The 21,605-nt window shown below is 36.1% G+C and overlaps 1 protein-coding gene across 4 annotated transcripts in view; it reads right to left on the bottom strand.

Annotated features, from left to right (window-relative positions):
- Positions 1–21,605, bottom strand: part of UVRAG (UV radiation resistance associated) — a 309,934-nt gene that overhangs the window by 141,063 nt on the left and 147,266 nt on the right. For all 4 annotated transcript variants that reach the window (XM_059188600.1, XM_059188612.1, XM_059188622.1 and 1 more), the window contains exon 8: positions 7,310–7,436. In XM_059188600.1, the coding sequence (XP_059044583.1) occupies positions 7,310–7,436 (127 nt within the window). The remainder of the gene's footprint in view (positions 1–7,309; positions 7,437–21,605) is intronic.

The raw sequence follows: 21,605 nt of genomic DNA on the forward strand, positions 1-21,605 counted from the left end.
AGGATTAAAACTTTCTATTTACTGAAATTACCAAGAGGATTTTTTCCCTAAATATTAGCAATGAAATCTGACATAGCTGACTTCTACACACTACATTACTAAAAGAATGTGCTTGTTTTTGCTCCTGCTTAGCAAAATGAATTGATGATCTTTAAAACAGAAGGTCCCACCACATGCCTTCCCAGTTAATAAACAATGTCTATAAACACATATACACACTTAGGGTCAGAGAATCTCTCTCGCTCTCTATTTTTGTACCTTTCATTGCTGGGAAATACATTGTTGTTACCAAACTTGGAAAAATAAAGAGATTTGTAAAAAAAGATTAACAGATTCCACTCCTTTTTGCCAATCTTAACTTTCTGAGGTAAACAGAGTATTAGAGATGTAAGAAATCTGGACTGCATAATTCAAAATTTTTTGTTTTGTGAAGAGAAGATAAGACCAAAAAGGCTGAATGACAGGTCTAGGGAGAAAATGAGAAAATGGCAGATTTTTAATCCAGACTTCTTAATGAATTAAGATGTAACCAAATCAAAGACATCTTTGGGGAAAAAAAAAAATCACTTCACCCACCCTATAATAAAAAAGGTATAGAGTAGAACAAGGTTCTTTATCTAATAGTACACAAGCCAAATGGAAAACTAGGAAACCATTAGTCAATTTATCTGTTGGGCACATACTAGAGAAAGCAACAATATTTTGTTTCGTAGAAACAAGACAGGTGTTGGAGTCAGAGAAACCTAAATTTGAATTTGGATCTGCTCTTATGTGTGACAAATGTCTCTGAGGCCCAATTTTTCTCATTTGATAAAATGGGGGGAAATTATTCTCTTGGGGCCCCTTTAAGAGCTAAATAATATACCATAAGTGAAATATCTAGCATGTTATGGAATTTCAATAAAAGTCACGCACTTTTTAAGATTTATGCAAGGTTTAAATGAATGTATTTTGTAAGGTTTTAGATAATAGTGACAAAAGCACAGAGTTTAGAGATAAAGGAAGGTCTAGGTCAACATCCCAAGTTTGCTCCAAACTATCTGTTCATAACTGGCCCCAGTCACTTATCTTCTCAGTTATCTCATATATGTGAAACAAAGATAATGATATTTTCCATACCTAGGTCTCAGGGATACTTTAAAATCAAATACGATAATCTCTGTGCAAGCACTTTCTAACTATAAAGTACCTTATATATGTTATTATTACTATCAAGAAAATTAACTGCATTAAAAAATAGCCACTTCCTACAAAGCTTAGAGAACTGTGCTTTTAAAAAGTTCATATCATTCCCCAGGCACACTGAAGAGTTCTTAGATTTTGTCAACATTTGTAAAATATGTTTAGATTATAATCTAAACACATTTCCTTAAGACCAATGTTTCATACCATTTTCTAAACCAAATTTCAAGCAAACTAATTTAGATGGAGTGTTGCTTCTCTAAGATTTGGGGGTTGAGGCAACAGACACTGTAAGCCAACATATAATTAATTAATGGAGAGATTATTTGGTTTAAGACACTAACGAGGGGAAATCTGTTTTTTATTAACATCATAAGTTAAATGACTAATATCTGCCAACAATGAAAATGCATCCAATAATAAACATTAATACTGAACGGATCAGCTCATGGCCCATCTGGAAGTTGCTGTAGACAAGTTGAACACCAAGCCTTTGAGGAGTCGGAAGGGGAAACTTACAGGTGTGGAGTAATGAAGCCCCTCAGAGCACGTGGCCACTCAGCAAGTCAGCAACATGGACAGAAATTATCTTTTTGCCTCTTCCCAATATATCATCCTACCGCAATAAATTTTTATAAACAAAAATATAAAATACATAATAGGCACCTGGTTTCTCCCAAATGTTCACACAAAATAATCCCTATGGCACTGCTATGAGCTGCTATCCTCACTACACATATGTGTAAAAAGTTGCAGAGTTAAGTAGTTCCTTTAAGATCATCAGAAGAATCAGTAGCAATGATTAAATATATTACTGACTTTGTATACTAACTGCACTCTTGGGCCAAGAGCCAAGTGCCTGGATAAGCACCAAATTCCAAAAAGAAGTCATAATATGTAAGAAGTCAGTAATATTCATATTAGCAAGTCACTTCACAAATGATTAGCAAACATGCTAAATCTAAGCCACAAGCACAGGTGACAAATACATTTTCCCCTTCATGTTACCAATACCAGTGATTCAGGTGTTTTTAAATATTTTAATCTGACTCAAGATTCATTAAATAGTACATTCAGTGTAATCATGCAAGAATATGCTTCAACACTAATGCTTTCTCCAACCGATAATAAATATGTCTCTGGTTACTTAGCACAATCACTCTGAAGAACAGCAGTCCCCACCAAGTAGAACAAGATCTACTGGTACATAAATCTGGTTATCTGTATCCAGCCACCCCTTCTTTCCAATCCCCCACCCCCACCCTAGTGCTGACCACCACAGTCTATAGAGATACACAATGGCAGAAATTTTGCAGCCAACAGCAGCACTCTTTCTCCTCTTTATGTTTGAGACCAAGGTGTTAGATCCTAACCTTTCAATGATTCCAACAGTTCAGGAAAATACAAAATAATATTCATCTCAAAAGTTTGTATAAAAGTGGGGAGAAAGCTCCTGCAATATAGAGTCAGTGTTAAAAGTCAGTAATTCTGACCCATCCTGGCAAATATATATTTAACTTTGAGCATTTTCATCCTTTATTTCATGATAAAATGGAGATTCAAGAATGTGCTAATTCTGGGTGCCTGGGTGGCTCAGTGGGTTAAGCCTCTGCCTTCTGCTCAGGTCGTGATCTCAGGGTCCTGGAATGGAGCCCTGCATCAGACTCCCTGCTCAGCAGGGAGCCTGCTTCCCCTCCTCTCTCTCTCCCTGCCTCTCTGCCTACCTGTGATCTCTCTCTCTGTCAAATAAATAAATAAAATCTTTAAAAAAAAAATGTGCTAATTCTGATTTGATTGTCATAATTAAAACAGGAGAACAGATACCTACAAAATCCTATAATCTTCCTTTGCTGCAGAGTTAGGCACCAGTAACTCTGAACACAGGCTCCACTCTAACTTGCTTTGTGGCTTTGGACAAGTCCTTAATCTCTCTGAGACTCAGTTTCCTCATCTGAAAATTGAATAATAATATATTTATTGAATATATATATTCAATATATATATTCAATAGATATATTGAATAATAATATATATTTATTATTAGGAGGATAATAAGAATACCCTTAATTGATAGGACTACAGGTAAAAACCAAATAAGATAAAGAATAGGGGTGTGTGGGTAGTTCATCGGTTAAGCATCTGCCTTCAGTTCGTTATAATCCCAGGGTCCTGGGATCAAGCCCCACATTGGGCTCCCTCCCTACTCAGCACAGAGTCTGCTTCTCCCTCTCCCACTGCCTGCCACTCCCTCTGCTTGTGCTCTCTTTCTCTCTCTAGTAATTAAGTAAAATCTTAAAAAAATAAAAAAGATAAAGAATAGAAAACACAAGACATTGCCTCAGTAATGAATAATAAGCAATCATTATTATTACACTCAGTCTTTTTTTTTTTTTTTTTGAGATTTAATTTATTTATTTGTCAGAGAGAGAAAGGGAGAGTACAAGCAGGGGGAGCATTAGACAGAGGGAGAAGCAAGCTCCCTGATGAGCAGGGAGCCCGATGCTGGGCTCAATCCCAAGACCCCAGGTCCATGACTGGAGCTGAAGGCAGACGCTTAACCCACTGAGTCACCCAGGCACTCTGACACTCAGTCTTTTAAATGGGATAGAAATCACTGTTTCTCATTCCATCTGTTTACAGGCTGATGACAGACTTCCGGGGACTTCACTCTATCATTATAAGAAAAAACACAATTGAGAACATAACAGAACTCTCCCTATCCTTTTACCATATGCTGTTAATAATATACATTCCACAGGCTTTACTTAGCATATCTTTGGTAAAATGTGGTATTATACAGTATTATACAATGAGAGTTTTAGAACCAATAGATCTGAATCCTAACATCACCTGTCACTAGCCGTGTGAACTTAAGAAAGGTATTTAATATCTCTGACCCTAACTATAAAATTTCAATAATAATAGTACTTACCTCACAGAATTATTGTGGTGATTAAATAACATCATATATATATATATAGTGGTAATATGGCAACTGAAACATTATAGCTATCAGTATTATTACTTCTCTTTTTAGAAAATGGCAAATGCCCTGAACCCCTCTAAAATGCTATAGTGTTCTCATTTTAAAAACTGATGACCCTACAAAAAGATGTGCAGAAATACATGCTACAAGTAACAGGCAATTTGAATATAATAAAAATTCCACACCATCATAAGAACTAAGTCTTGCTACAGAGGAGAAGACAGCTACCTAGTTATCTGGAGTCACTCAATAGAGACTGTGGAAATAGACTCTGCTCACAATGTCTCACGATTTAAGTGGCATTATCCCATCAGACTCTCATGTCTCAAAATCAATATGCAAGCTGTGTTGCAGCACAGATAGCTTTAACAACCACTGCCAAACAATATATAGTATTTTTTTCTATAGTGTTTCACATGATAGTATCAGTTTTCCCAATGAATGCTATGCTAGAAGGTACAGAAGTCTTTATTCTTTGGCAATAAGCCATGACATTAGACTGACAACCATGAATATGAATCATTCATTCAATAAATATTCATTTAATGCTTACTGAGTCCAGGCACTGTACCATGCCCGAAGAATATAAGTTTTTCACACAGCACACAGGCAATGTCTCCCCTCAGAGATCTTAGTGCCTAGAGGAAGGGATAAACTAATAATTAACAATGCTATAATGGACACAGGATGCTACGGAAACACATGGTAGTACATCTAACCAAGGGGGCAGAGGCAGGAGAAGGGAAAGGGAGCCAGTGAAAAATTTCCTGGGGAATGTAACATTTAAACAGTGGCTTAAATGCAGGCAAGATAGACTGAAGCATATTTAAGAAACTAAAAGTTTTTTTACAGCTGAAACATTCAGACTGACATGACATTGTAAGTCATGCTAAGTCAGGATGTGATGTAGGAATCTGCACATATAATAAAAATCAATACCACTTTAAAACAATGAGTTCTATTTCTACATATCAGCAAGAAGGAGAACATAAAATTTAAACATTTATAATAGTATAATAAAACATCAAAAAATAGAAATAAATTCAATGAATTATGGGAAACATCCATGTACTAACAATTAGTTTATCTTAATCATGTTTTGTAAAGATTTAATAAACAAAGGAATATACCATTTTCTTGGGTTGTAAGACTCAATATTGTAAAGATATCCATTATCCCCAATTGTATTGATAAATATATTAAATGTAGGCCCAATCAAAATACTAGCCAGATTTCCTTTTCTGTGTAGAACCATATGAAAATGCAAAAGGATAGGAATAAGCCAGTTATTGGTCATGCTAATGGCCACAGACTCTATATGAAATGTCCAGAACAGGCACAACTATAAAAACGAAAAAGTAGATTTCCATCCTTGCAAAGATGAAGAAAGGTGATCTTGAAAAGGAACAACTAAGGGGAAGAACTTTAACAGATATAAAGACCAATTATAACACGAGAGAAATGAGAACAGTGAGATAATGGCAAAGGAACAGGCAAATGGATCCACGGAACAGGGGGCCTGCAACAGACAGGTAAGTACATGGCCACCAGTTTATGACAAAAGTGAGCCTGCAGTGCAGGGAGAAAGGTTTCCAGTAAATGGTAGTGGGTCAATTGAATATTTGTATGAAAAAATGAATCTTATTAACATTATACACACACAAAAAAATCCTGATGAATTACAAATATAAATGTAAAAAGTAAAATAGTAAAGCACTTCAAAAAATATAGAATAACACCTTTATGACATTAAAAGCAGCAAATATTTCCTAAACTGGACATAAAAAATCTTAACTATAAAAGGAAAGATTGATAAAATGGAACTTCTATTCATGTAAAGGTATCATTAAAGAAAGGGTGCCTAGGTGGCTCAGTCAGTTAAGGGCCTGCCTTTGGCTCAGGTCATGATCCTGGGCTCCTGGGATTGAGTCCCACATTGGGCTCCCAGCTCAGTGGGGAACCTGCTTCTCCCTCTGCCTCTCCTCCCTGCTTGTGTTTTGTCTCTCTCTCTCAAATGAATAAATAAAAATCTTAAACAAAAACCAAACAGAATGAACTGGCAAACCACAGAATGGGAGAATACATTTTTAAATGTATATTTCAAACAAAGAAACCTTATCTATAACATATAAAGAACTACCGACCCTCTCCCCCCACAAAAAAGCTGGGAGGAGGCAGGTGAGAAGGTCCTGGCAGGAAAACTTCAACAGGTACTTCATAAAGGAGTGTATCCCAGTCAGCAAGAAACATAAAATAGTGTTCAACTTCATTAGTTTTCAGGGACATCAAAATTAAAACTGCGAGGAGATACTACAACATACCCACTAGAAAGGCTAAAATACAAAAGAACGAAAGTTTCAAGTGCCACCAACGACACAGGACAAGAGAGCCGATACACTGCTGGGTGGAGAGGAGGTAAAATGGGCACAAGCACATTGGAAAACTTTTCAACATAATTTACTAAAGCTGAAAATATGCCTATCTTGTAACTATATAATTCTGCTCCTAAGTTTATATTCAACAGAAATGCATAAAAAATCTTCATTAAAAAGCATGTATGAGAAAGCTCGTGGAAGCATTAGCTAATACTTCCAAACTAGAAATTGCCAAAAGCCAGAATTAATAAATTCATATATATATTTGCACAATTGAATACTATGGGCAGTAAGAATGAACTAAGACTATAGAACATGCAGGTTAGGATGAAACTTAAAAACAAAATATTGAACAGAAGTCAGCACATAAAATGTACATATTATATGATTTTATTTGCATAAAGTTTAAGATGAAGCAAAACCGATTTTGGTGTAATAAGTCAAGGTAGTGGTTAGTCTGGCTGGAAATATCCTAAGCAGAAGGGAACACGAGGAATCTTCTGAGATTCTGGGCTCCTTGTAGTGCCCTGTTTCCCAGTGGAGATGCTGACTACATAAGTGTGCTCATTTTGAAATTTTCAAATATTGTGTGGGTGTATGTGTGTGTATCTCTGTACACCCTTCTGTATCACCTTCAAAATACTTACAAAAATTTTTTAGAATCATATCACCGTATTTGTACAAAGATGACTATTTGAGCCTCTGGAGAATGAAAAAGGAAAACTGAATGTAGAGGTTAGGCTGTTTGTATGGTATTTTTACTCACCTTTGTCCTGTAATGCAATTTGTTGCTTATGCAGTAATGCCACCTCCCGTCCCAAAGCTTTCTTCTGTCTTTCCAGTTCATTTCGAAGCACCAAAATTTTTAATTGCAAGCACTCACTTTGTTTTCTCTAAATAATTAAAAAGCACAGGTAAATTTATGACTATGAAAGTCATGACTATGAATAATTATACATTCACAGTGTCTCCAAATTAATAATGATGTAAAGCACTTTAATATTCATCTAATTTAAAGATCTCTTGAATAACTTAATTATCAGCACCGGCCATTTTAATAGAAAGAACACAGATACAAGCAGAGAATAAACCTGAAGTCTGGGGACAGGTGTTTCTAAGAATCCAAAAAGCAGGAGTGCCTGGGTGGCTCAGTGGGTTAAGCCTCTGCCTTCAGCTCAGGTCATGATCTCAGGGTCCTGGGATCGAGCCCCACGTCGGGCTCTCTGCTCATCAGGGAGCCTACTTCCTCCTCTTTCTCTCTCTGCCTGTCTCTCTACCTACTTGTGATCTCTGTCTGTCAAATAAATAAACAAAATCTTAAAAAACAAATTCAAAAAGCACTACAAAATATCTCAGGACTCTTTCCCGAGATCACAATATAATTAAGACAAAAATACATTTAAAAAAAAAATGGAGGTCTCAAAAACTTAAACATAGAGATACCACAGGACCCAGAAATTCTGCTGCTAGGTACACACCCAAGGGAACTAAAAATATGTCCATACAAAAACCTGAATATGAATTTTCATAACAGCATTATTTATAATAACCAAATGGAGGAATCAATTCAAATGTCCAACATCTGATGAACCAAAACAAAATGTGGTACATCCATACAAAGGAATATTACCTTGCAATAAAAGAAATGAAACAGTGATGAATGCTACAACATGGATGCAACCAAGGTGCTCTAATATCCCACAGATTTCAGAGAAAGGTAACCAGGGACCTGGGGCTTTCACACCTTTCAGGTGATAACCATCCACAGTATCAGCGGACAGCACAAGTGGAGCCTGGATTTACAAAAATAATGAGATAATCCTCTCCCTCCCAGCTGAGTGATACCAGAGGAGGCTTAGTGGAGAGTAAGAACTTTCCTTACTACACAGTGTTAATGAGGCTAGCCTATTCAGCATGCTATCAGTGGAGGCCATATGGAGAACAATATCAAAGTATTCCCACACCACTTAGCCAGGTCAGTAGCAGTGAAGGCCTAGTGGAGAGTGGGAACTCCCAGTCCTGCTCAAAAGTAAGGATGCCCTCCCCCACACTCCTGCCACTTGGGTGTCAATGGAAGCTGCGTGAGGAACCTGAACTTTTATACACATGTGGCAGTAAGAGATAGTATCTCTCCCTTCCCTATCAGAGAAAGAGGTGTCAGAAAAAGCCAGATCAAAGAGGTTTCAATAATATCTAGAGACTCATAACATTATTTCACTTATCCAAAATGTACAAGTCTCAATTAAGAATAATTTAATAGGGGCACCTGGGTGGCTCAGTGAGCTAAGCCTCTGCCTTCATCTCAGGTCATGATCTCAGGGTCATGGGACCCCCTCTCTCTCTACCTGCCTCTCTGCCTACTTGTGCTCTCTCTTTATCTCTGTCAAGTAAATAAATAAATAAATCACTGGGGGGTGGACTAATGAAAGGAAAATAGAAAATTTATTTAAAAAAATAATTTAATATACCAAGAACCAGAAAGATGTCAAAGAAATGAAAAAGGATAATTATGAGATACCAATACTGAGGGGCACTTGGGTGGCTCAGTCAGTTAAGCGTCTGTCTTTACGTCATGATCCCAGGGTCCTGGGATTGAGCCCCACATCCTGCTCTCTACTCAGCAGGGAGTCTGCTTCTCCCTCTCCTTCTGCCCCTGCTTGTGCTGTCTCTCACAAATAAATAAAATCTTTAAAAAAGAGAGAGATACCAATACTGAGATGACAGACATGTTACAATGATCTGACAAAGACCTGGGAGCAGCTATCATAAAAGTGCTTCAATAACAATTAAGAACATCCATGAAACAAACAAACAAACAAAAAAAGAACAGCTTGATAAAGAAATACAAAGTCTCAGTCAAGAAACTGAATATATAAAAAAGAATTAAATGGAAATTTTATTTCACTTAGCATAATCCCCTCCAGTTCAAAGAAAAAGAGGAAATTTGATTTTTATTTTATTTTATTTTTAAAATATTTTATTTATTTATTTGAGAGAGACAGTGAGAGAGAGCATGAGCAAGGAGAAGGTCAGAGGGAGAGGCAGACTCCCGTGGAGCTGGGAGCCCGATGTGGGACTCGATCCCAGGACTCCAGGATCAAGATCAGAGCCGAAGGGAGTCATCCAACCAAATGAGCCACCCAGGTACCCCCCAAAAAAGGAAATTTTAGGGCTGAAAATATCTTGAATAAAAAACTTAGTGAATAAGCTGAACAGCAGAATGTAGGAGACAGAGAAAAGAATCTTTAAGCTGAAAACAGAGCAACAGAAACCACCCAGTTTAAACAAGAGAGAGAAAACAGAGTGTTGTTTATCACTTCTCGGCCTTTTGGCTAAGATCAAGTGTAAAAAAAACAAAACAAAAACAGTCTCAGGATCTGTGCAATTATATAAAAAGACCTAATATTTGTAAAATCCAGTACAGGGAGGAGAAAAGAAATAAAGCAGAAGTGTAAAAGTACTCACAGAAACGATGATGAAAAACTTCCCAAATTAGGCAAAGAAATACATCTACAAATTTGAGAAGTTAATGAACCCCCAAAGAGAATAAATAAAATGGAGAAAATCACAAAATAAATAAAATCAAAAGCTGGCTTTTTGAAAAGGCCGATAGCTTTGATAAAATTCTAGCCAGGCTAACCAAGAAAAAGAGAAAAGACAAATTAATATTATGAAGAATGAAAGAGAAGCCATCACAACTGATCCCATGGGCACTGAAAGAATAATTAAAGAATACTATAAACAACTCAGTGGCCACAAATTTGGTAAATTAGATGAAATGGACCAATTCCTTAAAGACAACCTACTAAAACCCATGTTACGAAAAATAATCTGAAAGGGCTTATATATGAAATAATTAAATTAATAACTAATAGCCTTTTAAAATGTAAAGTACGAGGCCCAGATGGTTTCACTGGTGAATTTTACCAAACATATAAATAACACTAATTCTTTTTTGTTATTTGTTTATAGAAATAAAAAATAGAAAAAAAATTCTATTTTGAAAGAGTTTACTTTCAAAATATAGAGGAACTTCCTAACTCATTCTAGGAGGCCAGCATCACCCTAATACCAAAATCAAACAAAGACATCACTAGAAAGGAAAATTACAGACCAATCTCTCATACACACAGATGCAAATTCATCAATAAAATAGGAGCAAATCAAATCCAACAATGTATGAGAAGAATTATACACCATAGCCAAATGGAATTTATTCCATGTACGCAAGGCAGGCTGAACATTCAGTAATCAGTGAAATTCACCATATAAACCAGGCAAAAAAGAAAAGTCATATATATAATCATATCAATACATGCCAAAAAAGCATATGACAAAATTCAACACCCATTTATGATAAAAATTCTCAGCAAACTAAGAATAAAGGAAAACTTCCTCAACTTGTAAAAAATATTTGCCAGAAAACCTACAGCCAACAACAATTTATGATGGGGTTATGCCCCAATATACCCATAATAGGTTAAAAATATTTTAAGTTGAAATACATTTAATACACCTAATCTAATGAACACCACAGCTTAGCCCAGCCTACCTTATGTGTTCTCAGAACACTTATATTAATCTACAGTTGAGCAAAATCATCTAACACAAAACTGTTTTATAATAAAGTGTTAAATATATCATATAATTTATTAAATACTGTAGTGAAAGTGAAAAACAGGTGGTTGCATGGGTACAGAATGGTTATAAGTATTATCAGTTGTTCCCCTCATGATCACATGGCTGACTGACAACTGTGATCTGTTACTGTAACCAGGCATCATCCCTAGCATCATATATATTGCTAGCTTGGAAAAAGATCAAAATTCAAAATTTGAAGTACAGTTTCTACTGGATATGTATCATTTTCATACTATCATAAAGTCAAAATTTACATTGGGGATTGTCCACACTTAATGGCAGTGAACCAGATGCTTTCTCCCTACACTGGAGAACAAGGCACGGCTGTCCCTTTCCACCACTCTGTGAAACATGTACTGAAAAACCTAACTATGCAACACAATAAGAAAAGGAAATAGAAACTATCAGACTGGGAAAAAAGAAATAAAATCATCTAAATTTTACTCAGACTCCCTTTTTATCCAAACACCTTTAGGGGCCAAAATTTTCCTCCAGATAAAATCTGAAATCCTGATTTCAGGATTTCATACACACACACACACACACACACACACACACACACACACACACATGTATATGTATATATACATATATGTGCTTGCACATGTTTGCATGCACACACAATTACTGTCCTGTGAATGTGTTTGCCCTTGTCTCCTGGTCTTTATCAAGTGTCAATAATATACTTTACATGATTTTCCATGACATAAATCTTAACCAAACAGTAATATTTGGTCATACCTAGTAAATTATCTCCTTCCTAAAACAAATATTAATTAAAATTGTAATGAGAAAAAAATTATTTTCAATAAATAAACTAAATAGGTTTATCAGGCAGGTAAGAAACTTGAAAAGGTGAAAGTCAGCATCTCTATCTGACTCACAAATATTGAAGAAGCAAGGGCACTCAGTGAGATGAGTAATGGTATGGCCTTGTTGAAGCAACAGGCATGGAAAATGACTTGGCAGTTGTGTGGAAAGTACTTTATAGCTATTGTTTCTCACCCAAAATGCTTTCTTCCTCATCGCTGAAATACTGATTCTAAACAGATGGCTTGATCATCTGTTAAAGACATTCAAGCCAAGAAAACAAGCACAAAAGCTTATTTCCAATCATCTTTATTATATTTGACTGGAAAACTCTATGAAATATGAAACATTCCTAAGCAATTTTTCTTGAACAAAGCAAACATTTATGAAGGGCATACTATGTGCTTCTAAATGAATGAGAAATGGTATCTGCTTTCTACGAGCTTGGGTCTAATAGAGAAAAAAGCCATTTTGCCCTATCGACCCACTGTAAAAACAAAGACCAAAGTCAGTGAGTTTGTTTATCATTAAAGAAAAAGAAATCAAGAAACAATTTGGGTTTCTTTAGTAATTCAACAGCGTGATCATGACACTCTAGTGTGTTTTTATATAACCTAGAGAAAAAATATGTAAATTCTTCAGGAGCAATCTTTTCCCATAAAGAAGTGTTCAATTTTCATAACTTCAATTTCTCCATAAAATATCCAAACTGAATTCTACCTGGTCAAGAAAAAAAACAAAAAACAGGAAAACAACTTTTCACAGAACACAGAGATCTGCCTACTTAGAGGGTTAATCTGTTCTATTCCAGGGTATACAGTCAAATTGGGAAATATTTTCTAGAATCAAAGAACAAAGGGTACAAGTTAATCTAAAGACTAAACTAATACAGGAAGGCTTGTTTACAGTGTGTTTGTGTTATGGTCCATGTGCAGAAACTGGCCCACTTACAGAAATGTATCAAGTCATTCAAAACCAGGATGATTGGCTCTAATTTCTGAGGAGTAAACAAACCTGCCCAAGTGGGATCTGGTTCTGCTTCCTTTCCAATGCATCTAACACAAGAGCTCAAAGACCTTAACGTTCTATAAGTATCTTCTAATGAGTTTCTGTGTTCTATTTATCTGTTTACTCCTAGTTAATGTCACATGTGCATCTCCAATGGATCACTGTTAACTGAATTTTGGTGTTTTTATACAACATGTATCTGTTCCGAAAATCACAGTTTCATCTATTTGCAAGCACACACATTCCTATTTGTGGGTCTTTACAAAGACAATGATGGGCAATGTTAAAGATTCATTTCAGAATGACAGACTAATTTGTACTAAAGGAAGCAATTTTCTTTAGATCACACTGGAGCTAAAAAGTCTTAGACAAAATGTTCTCAAAACATGGTCCAGGAAACCATGAGAATTTCTGAGACCATTTCAGCATCTGTGAGATCAAAAATATTTTCATAATACTACTAAGCTGTTATCTCCCTTTTTCACTCTCATTTTCTCATAACTATACAGCAGAGTTTTCCAGAGTCTCTAAGATTTGTGGTATCACAACAGATTGATTGCAGAAATAAATGTGAGAATCCATCTGTCTTTTATTAGCCTAGGCATCATCAACAGATATATGCTAAGTTCTTTGAGGTCTTAATAATTTTTAAGAGCATAAAGGAGTCTTGAGACCAAAAAGTTTGAGAATGGTGGCTTAGGGAACATTCATCTATATTAGTTTTCCCACAAAACCTGGAAATAATTAACAATCTGGGGAAAAGCTATGAACTATGGCAGTTGTCCTATGAGAACAAATTTGCTTTTAAATGTCATTTGTAGGTTCTTTCTATTGCACTTACACCTTCTCAACCACTAAGAAAGGGAAAATATTTCCTTAGAAAATACTTAATCCAACCCATTAATTTCATAGACTCAGTGGCAATATAAGGCCTAGAACCCAGATCCAGCTAGGAAGATAAAGCAAAAGATATATAATAATAAAACATACATACATTGGGTCCCTGGGGGGCTCAGTTGGTTAAGTGACTGCCTTCAGCTCAGGTCATGATCCCAGAGATCTGGGATCAAGTTCCACATAGGCTCCCAGCTCCACGGGAAATCTGCTTCTCCCTCTGACCTCCCCTCTCATGTGCTCTCACTCTGTCTCTCTCTCTCTCTCAAATAAATAAATAAAATCTTAAAAAAAAAATACGTAAGTTCTACTTCCGCTATAAGAGAATGAGCCCCTAACAAACTGGTCCTCCCATAAGTAATAGTTCCTGACTCTAATTAAATTACAAAAAACTACTACCTGAGGATTCTGGAGATTGATCAGTGACAAGTAAATTGTGGAGAGACTCAGAACCTGGTGCAAGCAACCAACACAAAGTATGAATTTCCTCTTTTCTGTAGCTTTGTACTGAGGGTGGCTGCAGTCAAACTCCAATGAAAGACAACCATCTCTCTGGCCAGGGGAACCAGGGGAAAAGAGATCACACAATCAAGGCCACCAGAATGGAGGAAGCCAGAAAACAGACACCCAGATTCTGTTTAAATTCAATATGAATCTCTGAATCATAAACCATACATGTATGAGGCAAACAGAAAGCTGCTGGGCCTAAAGGTAAAAGTACTGAACTGAATGAAATCTGAGCCAAGGTCCACTGCAGGAATGACAGTTTGAGCCTAACCAAGCTGATTACCTACTAAAATGAAAACATCAATGTTCTTCAGAGGAAAGTAACAAAATCCAGACATTCCACAAAATTACATTCACATTGTCCAGGATACTATACAGTACTACCCAATATATGAAGAGCCAGGAAAATGTTACTCTCTAGGGAAAAGACAATCACCATATGCCAACCCTAAGATAACAGAGATGTTAGAATTACCATACAAAGACTTTAAAGCCACTATTATAAATATGCTGAGTGAGAAAAAGTAAAATATTCTTATAATGAGTAAAAAGATAAGATGTCTCAGTCAAGTCCCAGAAAAAGTAAATACTCTCATAATGAATAAAAAGATGAAATCTCAACAGAGGACTAGAAAATATTAAAAGCAGACACTTCTGCTTCTGGTCAAGATGGAATAGGAAAAAGGAACACTGATCAAATAATTTGAGCAGGCTACAGTAATCCTACTACCAATCTGATAAAATAATTTAAAACACTGTATTTCAGGGTGCCTGAGTGGCTCAGTGGGTTAAGCCTCTGCCTTCAGCTCAGGTCATGATCTCGGGGTCCTGGGACCAAGCCCCACATCAAGTCAGCAGGGAGCATGCTTCCCCCTCTCTCTACCTGCCTCTCTGCCCACTTGTGATGGCAGTCAAATAAATAAAAAAAATTTAAAAAAGAAAAAACACTATATTTCAACATCACTAATAAATATAGCATGAAATAATTTCAAGGATTCTTAAATCCAGCAAGATACAAAAAAAGAGTATATACTGTACCCAATTCAGGTTTATTCCAGAAATGTAATGTTAAACATCTGAAATTACAGAGAATCAATGAGAAAAATCACATGATTATTTCAATAGATTCAGAAAAAGCATCTAACAAAATTCAACATCCATTCATGATAAAAACTCTCAGAAACTAGGAATAAGAGGGAACTTCCTAACACCAATAAAGGTATTACTATCATTATGCTTGATTAAGAAAGGAGGAATCATTTCCCCCATGAACAGGAACAAAGAAAGGATTTCTACTTGTATCACCTTTATTCAATATTGTATTGTTATGTTCTAGCTATAGAAATAAGTCAGAAAAATTAAAAAATAAAGCACACAAGGCAGTCCAAGTTTGTAGGTATGGTTGTTTACACAGAAAATCTCAATAAACATACAAAATAACTCTTGAGAACTAAAAAGTAAATAGAGCAAGACTGCAAGATACTAGGTTAATAAATTAGTAAGAACTGTATTCTTTCCTACTAGCAACAAACAAGTAAAGCTGTGGACTCTGAGAAATAAAATGAGGGTTTTGGAGGGAAGGGTGGTGGAGGGATGGGTGAGCCTGGTGGTGGGTACTATGGAGGTCACGTATTGCATGGAGCACCGGGTGTGGTGCAGAAACAATGAATTCTGGAACACTGAAAGGAAATAAAATGGGAAAAAAAAAGAAACAAACAAAAATTAAAAAACAATACCATTTGCAAGAATGATCCCCAAAATTCACATAAACTACTTAGGAATAACTCTTATAAAAGATGTCCAAAATCTTTACAGTGAAAGCTGCAAGATATTGGGAGAATTAAAGAAAAGTCTATAAAAGAAATAAATGCCATGTTTCATAGACTCATTATTGCTAAGATGGCAATTCTCCACAAACTGATCTACAAATCCTTATCAAAATTGCAACAGACTTTTTTTTTTTTTTTAAGAAATGGATAAACTGATTCTCAATTCACTTGGAAATACGAAGAACATGGACAACCCATGTAACTTATAAAATGAACAAAACTGGAGGACTTGGGGCACCTGGGGGGCTCAGTGGGTTAAAGCCTCTGCCTTCAGCTCAGGTCATGATCCTAGAGTCCTGGGATTGAGCCGTGCACCGGGCTTTCTGCTCTGCGGGGAGCCTGCTTCCCCCTCTCTCTCTGCCTGCCTCTCTGCACACTTGTGATCTCTGTCCGTCAAATAAATAAATAAAATCTTTAAAAACAAAACAAACAAACAAACAAACAAACAAAACTGGAGGATTTGCCCTACCTGGTATTAAGACAACAGATTTGTAAGAGACTTTGGTATTTGGTGAAAGGTAGACATATAGATCAGTAGAACAAAACAGAGAATCCAGAAATAGATGAACACATATTTGGTCAATTAATTTTGGACAAATATTTCAAAACAATCAAACCAGAAAATACCATTAAATCAACTGTATATTCATATAGAACAAAAAGAACCTTACTGAACTTGTACAAAGAAACTAGCTTGAGATGGATCATAGATCTAAATGACAAGCCCCAAACTACAAAATTTCTTTAACAAAACACAGAAGAAATTGATGCAAATTTAGGTCAAACAGGGGCACCTGGGTGGTTCAGTGGGTTAAGCCACTGCCTTCGGCTCGGGTCATGATCTCAGGGTCCTGGGATCGAGTCCCCGCATCGGGCTCTCTGCTCAGCGGGGAGCCTGCTTCCCTCTCTCTCTCTCTCTCTCTGGCTGCCTCTCCATCTACTTCTGATTTCTCTCTGTCAAACTAATAAATAAAACCTTTAAAAAAAAAAACTTTAGGTCAAACATTTCTTACAAAGAAAACAAAAAACCCTGCCTATAAAATAACATTAAAAAATACATTGTATTTCATTAGACTTTTAAACTTTTGCTCCTTGGACGACATCATTAAGAACATGAAAAGACAAGTCACAGAACGTTAAGAAAAATACAAATATACATGCAAACATGTGCATATACATATACTCTCCTCTCTCCTTCTCCCCTTACCCTCTGTTTAACATAAGAAGACAGAAATCCCATTTAAAAATGAGGGGAAAAATATGAAACTAGTCCCCTCTACTGGAATGAAAACTGGATTTAGTATTTTGCTTTAAAAAAATTGAGCATGGAAAGGATACTCCAAAGGAGTATAATGGATAAACCTGGGGGACAGTACCTTAACCAAGTAGTGACTCAGGTAAATATCAACACTTATAAGAAATAGTGATTTAAATATAGGAAGGAATGAGAAACTGTCCTAGATCAGAGAAGCCTAGGAAGGCATGACTAAATACAGTGTAGTATCCTGGGCTGGATACTGGAACCAAAAAAAGGGATATCAGAATCTAGGCTAACCATGGCAAAACATCAGACAAGTCCCAATCAGGAGATATTCTATAAAATATCTGATAAGTAATCCTCAAAATTGTCGAAGTCATTAAAAACAATGAAAGCCTGAGAAATTTTCACATCTAAGAAGAGTCTAAGGAAGCCTGTCTACTAAATGTAATATGGGTTCCTGCATGGGATCCTAGAAGAGAAAAGAACTTCAGGTGAGAATTAAGGAAATCTGAAGAAAGCATGGATTTTAGTGAATGATGATTTATCAGTACAGATGCATTAACTAAAACATTAAGGTAAAATGTTAGTAACAGGAGAAATTGGTTATAGGGTATACTCTTTGTACCATCTTTGTAATAATTCTATAAATCTATTATTGTTATAAAATAAAGTTTATTTATTGAAAAGAAAGACATGAGTGGAAACACTGGTGAAACCTGAATAAAGGCCACAGTTAATGGTAATGTATCAGTGTCAACTTCTTGGTTTGATAATGTACCATGTGAAATGTAACATGGTTATAGAAGAGGTTAATATTAAGGGAAACCAGATGAAAGTCAAATGGAAACTCTCTGAACTATCTCTGCAAGTTTTCTGTAAACATAAATAGTTTATTTTTTTTAATGGGCAGAAATAAACTTACACTTCTTAAAGAATACATAAGTGACCAATAAATATATGAAAAATGTTTATCATAGAAATGCAATTATGAACTAAAATTAGAGAACACTACCCATTCAATAAGAGAAGAGCTAAAATTAAAAAGACTAACCTTTCAAATGAAATGGACAAATTCTTGAAAGACATATATTACTAAAGCTCACTAAAGAAGCAGATAACATCAATAATCCACAACTATTAAAGAACTGAATTCTTAGTTCAAAATCCACAAAGAAAATTTCAGGTCCAGGTGGCTTCACTGGTAAATTCTACCAAACATTTAAGAAATAATTCCAATTCTACACACATCCTTTTAGAAAACAGAAGAAAAAACACTTCCCAAATCACTCGTTATGGCCAGTATCACCCTGATAACAAACCCACGCAGATTATAAGAAAACAAAACTACAAACCAATATTCCCCATGAATATAGATGCAAAAATCCTTTAAACAGGGGCACTTGGGTGGCTCAGCCAGTTATCCATCTGCCTTCGCTCAGGTCATGCTCCCAGAGTCCCAGGCCATCCCGCTCCCTGCTCAGCCGGGAATCTGCATCTCCCTCTCACTCTACTCCTCCTCCGCTTGTGCTTGCTCTTTCTCTTGCTCACAAATACATAAATAAAAGTCTTTTAATTTATTTATCTTTTAATTTATTACTTTATGTATTTATTTACTTTAAAAAAATTTTTTTTAATTTTTAAAAATAAAATCTTTAAAAAAATACTTAAAACATTTTAGTAACTTGAATCTGGCAAAACACATAAAAAAAATAATAACTCCTCGGAGTGCCTGTGTGGCTCAGTGGGTTAAGCCGCTGCCTTTGGCTCAGGTCATGATCTCAGGGTCCTGGGATCGAGTCCCGCATCGGGCTCTCTGCTCAGCATGGAGCCTGCTTCCTTCTCTCTCTCTCTGCCTGCCTCTCAGTGTACTTGTAATTTCTCTCTGTCAAATAAATAAATAAAATCTTTAAAAAAAAAAATAATAACTCCTCATTAGCAAGAGGGGCTTTCCCCCAAAATGCAACACTGGATTAACATTTAAAATTAATCAATGTATTTTATCATCATAATACAAGAACATGGGCAAAAATCCAATTATCAACAGATATAGGAAAGGCAGCTGACAAAATCCAAAACATATAGGCAAAAATTCAAGATAACAATGGCAGAAATTTCATAAGAAATGTAACTAAATGTCAAAAAGATATGTTGGCTATTGATGTAGTATGAGAATATGCAAAATCTTTAAAAGCCATCAAGTATGAACTCAATTTCTAATAACAGAGGCACTTACATTTGGTCTTACAAAGTGTTCTAATTTCTTTCAGCATCAAGTATGTCTTCTGATTATACATAGGCTAAAATTTTTTTATTTATTCACTTATCTATTTATTTACTTATTTCAGAGAGAGAGCCAGTGAGTAGGCAACAGACAGCACAAGCCAGGGGGAGAGGCAAAGGGAGAAGGGAGAAGCAGGCTCCCCACTGAGCAGGAACCTGATGTGGGGCTCAATTCCTGGACCCTGGTACCACAACCTGAGCTGAAGGCAGACGTTCAAGTGACTGAGCCACCCAGGTGCCCCTAGATATAGGCTAAAATTAAAGTCAATTCTTAAAAATTGAAAATGCTTGGGTTGAAGTATAATGACCTTGGGCCAATTTAGAAAGGAATGAGGGGAAAAGGTAGTAGGAAAGGTTTCTAATTTGCTACAGATAAGTTATAAAGGAGAAAATTAACAAGTAAATGGTATTATTCCCTGAAAGAAGACAAGTAAACCAAAATTTGTCTTTACTTGTCAAATGATTATGGGGAAAGTTGTTTCCTTTCTTCAGGCCTCATTCTCCGTCCTTTTTTTTTTTTTTTTAAACAGTTTAATGCTTGTTTTTAATCCTTGTTTAAAAAATGAATAAATAAAAAGACAAAATATAGGCCCCAAATAGTGTCACTTAGACCAAGTTCGCAAACTAACCTCTTCTAGAAATGCAGTCTTATTTGGCCAGCCAAGAATCTTTCAAACTATGCCAGTAAGATTGCAACTTTGGCCCTCTCTATCCCCACAAAAAAGATGAGGCAATCCACAAGCTAAGAGACCTTGCTTTTACTCCTAGAAAGCCGCATGCCTGGAAAAATCCTTCTCTTTTGCTAATAATTTTCTTGCCCCCACCCTCCTTCTATTAAAAACCTTGCATTCTCAGATATCATATAGTTCTTAATGCTATAATAAATGGAATCGATTCTCTAATTTCCCTTTCTGTATTGTCATTGTTAGTGTATAAGAAAGCCACTGATTTCTGTACATTGACTTTGTATCCTGCCATGTTGCTGAATTGCTGTATGAGTTCTTGTAGTTTGGGGGTGGAGTCTTTTGGGTTTTCCATATAAAGAATCATGTCATCTGCAAAGAGAGAGAGTTAGACTTCTTCATTGCCAATTTGGATACCTTTTATTTCTCTTTGTTGTCTGGTTGCTGTTGCTAGGACTTCCAATACTATGTTCAACAAGAGTGGTGAGAGTAGGCTTCCTTGTCGTGTTCCTGATCTCAACGGGAAGGCTGCAAGCTTTTTCCCCTTGAGGATGATATTTGCTGTGGATCTTTCATAGATTTTATGAAGGTCAGCAACGTTCCCTCTATCCCTATACTTTGAAGTTTTTTAATCAGGAATGGATGCTGGATTTTGTCAAATGCTTTTTCTGTATCAATTGAGAGGACCATGTGGTTCTTCTCTATTCTCTTATTAATTTGTTCTATCACATTGATTGATTTGCGAATGTTGAACCATCCTTGTAGCCCAGGAATGAATCCCACCTGGTCATGGTGGATAATCTTTTTAATGTGCTGTTGGATCCTGCTTGCTAGGATCTTATTGAGAATCTTAGCATCGATATTCATCAGTGATATTGGTCTGAAATTCTCCTTTTTGGTAGGGTCTTTGCCTGGTTTGGGGATCAAGGTAATGCTGGCTTCACAGAAAGAGTCTGGAAATTTTCCTTCTGCTTCAATTTTTTGAAACAGCTTTAGGAGAATAGGTGTTATTTCTTTGAAAGTTTGGTAGAATTCCCAGGGAATCCATCAGGTCCTGGGCTCTTGTTTCTTGGGAGGTTTTTGATCATTGCTTCAATAACATTACTAGATATTGGTCTATTCAGGTTGTCAATTTCTTCCTGGTTCAAT

This window comes from Mustela lutreola, chromosome 1 (genome assembly GCF_030435805.1).
Source record: "Mustela lutreola isolate mMusLut2 chromosome 1, mMusLut2.pri, whole genome shotgun sequence".
Lineage (NCBI taxonomy): Eukaryota > Metazoa > Chordata > Mammalia > Carnivora > Mustelidae > Mustela > Mustela lutreola.